This window comes from Peromyscus eremicus, chromosome 8a, assembly GCF_949786415.1.
Source record: "Peromyscus eremicus chromosome 8a, PerEre_H2_v1, whole genome shotgun sequence".
Taxonomy (NCBI): Eukaryota; Metazoa; Chordata; class Mammalia; order Rodentia; family Cricetidae; genus Peromyscus; species Peromyscus eremicus.
The window spans coordinates 56990080-56992918 of NC_081423.1; the positions used below are offsets into that span (position 1 = coordinate 56990080).

At 42.8% G+C, this 2839-nt stretch overlaps 1 protein-coding gene across 1 annotated transcript; it reads right to left on the reverse strand.

Annotated features, from left to right (window-relative positions):
* Positions 1–1331: 1331 nt before the first annotated feature.
* LOC131916197 (olfactory receptor 1468-like) lies at positions 1332–2270 on the reverse strand. The gene has a single exon (XM_059269506.1). It carries the CDS (start codon positions 2268–2270, stop codon positions 1332–1334), a length of 939 nt encoding a protein of 312 aa, XP_059125489.1.
* Positions 2271–2839: the final 569 nt, after the last annotated feature.

Sequence of the window (2839 nt, forward strand, 5' to 3'; positions counted from 1 at the left end):
GATATCTCTCAAATGAAGAATGGGTAAAAAATTGTGGTATATTTACATAATAGAGCATTCCTCAGCTATTGAACTGATCACCTTCTTTAACCATCGTCAACTCCCTTTGGTGGAACTGGGGCATCCACAAAACCTTTGACCCAGGCCAGTCCTGGCTGGAAGATGTGCTGGGGTGGCTCAGAGCTTGTGTGAGTGGCCAAACAATGACTAGTCTAACTTAGGTCTGAGCCAAGAGAGGGAGCACATAACCTTTCTGAGTGGCCAGTAACTGGAAGCTGGATGACTCAAAGATCTAAGATAGAACCAAACATGACCTACCAAAAAAAAGTCAGTGAAATTATTCCTAATGATATTCTGCTTTACTAATAGACCGGTGTCTATCTCAATCATTATCAGAGAAGCTTCCTCTGGCAGCTAATGAGGACCAATGCAGAGACCCTCACCCAAACATTAGGTGGAGCTTGGGGAACTTTGCAGATGATGAGGAGGAAGGATTGTAAGAGAGAGAGGAGTCAAAGACATCAGGAAAACATGGCTCACAAAGTCAACTAAGCAAGGCTCATAGGGTCTCACAGAGACTGAAGCAGCAATCATGGAGCCTGCGTGTGTCTGTGCTAGGACCTCTGCATATATGCTGTGGTTGTTTATCTTGGGGTTTTTGTGGGACTCCTAACAGTAGGAGTCGGGGTGTCTCTGACTTTTTTGCTTGCTCTTGGGAACCTTTTTCTCCTACTGAGTTACCTCATTCAGTCTGGGTATAAGGGATTTTGCCTAGTCTTATTGCATCTTGCTATGCTGTGTTCAGTTGACATCCCTGGAAGCCTGTTCTATTCTGAAAGGAAATGGAGGAGGGGTGGATTTGTGAGAGCGGGGAGGTGGGAGAGGGACTGGGAAGTATAGAGGGAGGGGAAGCTGTGGTCAGAATGCACTGTATGAGAGAAAAATAAATAAACTGCAAAAATATTACTGAGCATCAATGAAGGATCATGATATATCATTCACTTATATTTATAAAGCATACTTCAGTCAACACAGAAATTTGCATAAAATCACAAAGCCTTGGAATAACAAGAATGTGAAGAATGGAGATCTGATAAAACAGTGGCTCTAACCTAATGCTTTTCTAGAATCACACATGCAAGGCAGAGGATGGCATCACTGAGTCACAAAGTTCCACTTCCATAGCTGAACTACTTAGAAAAACTCCTGTTTGTAGTGCAAATATTATGAAGCATGTTATTGAATCTGTGTTTCATTTCCTAGATAAATTTTGTAACATTAATATCAATATATTTACTAGATAGATTTAAGTAAAAATCCAAGTGTTGTCATTATAAGAAGATTTTCTTCTTGCAAAGGACTCTTATCAGGGCCTCTTTCATATCTCTGTTCCTCAGGCTGTAGATGAAGGGGTTAAGCATGGGAGTGACCACAGTGCACATCATGGCCATGACAGTTTCCTTCATAGTAGAGTTATTAGCTGATGGAAATATGTAGAGACCAATAATTGTCCCATAGAACAGTGAGACCACAGTTAGGTGGGAGCCACAAGTGGAGAAGACCTTGTGGATAACCTGAGTAGATGAAACTTTTAGGATGGAGCAGACAATTTGTACATAGGACACAATAATGAGTAAGAATGGGATGACGCTAACAAGCCCTCCCATGATAAATATCATTAATTCATTAATATAAATGTCAGAACAGGCTAACTTGAGCAAGGCAGATATGTCGCAGAAAAACTGGGGGATCACATTGTCCTCACAGAATGACAATCTAGCCAAGAGTATAGTGTGCAGCATGGAATACAGAGTGGTAAGTACCCAGCACAGCACCATCAGACATACACAGAGTTTGGGGCTCATGATGGTGGTATAATGGAGGGGGAAACAGATGGCCACATAGCGGTCATAGGCCATGACTACAAGAAGGAAGCTCTCCATGTCCCCAAAAACCATTAAAAAATACATTTGTGTCAGGCAACTTGCATATGTGATGGATGGGTCTTGGCTCTGCATGTTCTGCAGCAATTTGGGCATTGTGACAGAGGAGAAGCAGAGGTCAGAGAAGGACAAGTTGCTGAGAAAAAAATACATAGGTGTGTGGAGATGGGAGTCCAGTAGGATGAGGATGATGATGATGAGGTTCCCCAGGACGGTGGTGAGGTACATGGCCAGGAACAGGGCATAGAACAGGTGCTGGTGCTCTGGGGGGATGGGTAGACCCAGGAGGAGGAACTTGGAGAAGACAGTTTGGTTGCTCATTATCATTTTCTGTCTCCAGTATCCTAATGAGAAAATATGAGGGTCCCTTAAAATTCAAAATAAAAATGAAAATATGTCTAGGATATATATTCTACAACAATCCACCTGACAGTTTTCATAGTTATAACCTCAAATTACAAATGTCTGTAATCATTTTAATCACTAATGATTTTCTCAGCTTCTCTTTGACAGGTTTCTATCTCCCATTCTTTCCTAGACAGTTCTATGTATTTTTTATAATAAATATCTTTATTTTATAATTAATTTAATTTTACATATCAGCCATGGATTCCTCTGTGTTCTCTCCTCCCATCCCCCAGCCTTCATCCCCAATCCACCCCCCATTGCACCTCCTCCAAGGCAAGATATCCCCTGGGGATTCAGCCCAGCCTGGTAGATTCAGTTGAGGCAGGTCCAGTTCCCTCCTTCCTGAACCAAGGCTGAGCAAAGTGTCTCAGCATAGGCCCCAGGCTCCAAAAAGCCAGCTCATGCACCAAGGACAGGTCCTGGTCCCACTGCCTGGGGGCCTCCCAAACAGTTGAAGCTAATCGACAGTCTCACTTATCCAGAGGGCC

Bases quoted from the DNA above. Each gene is read 5' to 3' on its own strand.
- LOC131916197 (XM_059269506.1), bottom strand. From the start codon at position 2,270: ATGATAATGAGCAACCAAACTGTCTTCTCCAAGTTCCTCCTCCTGGGT.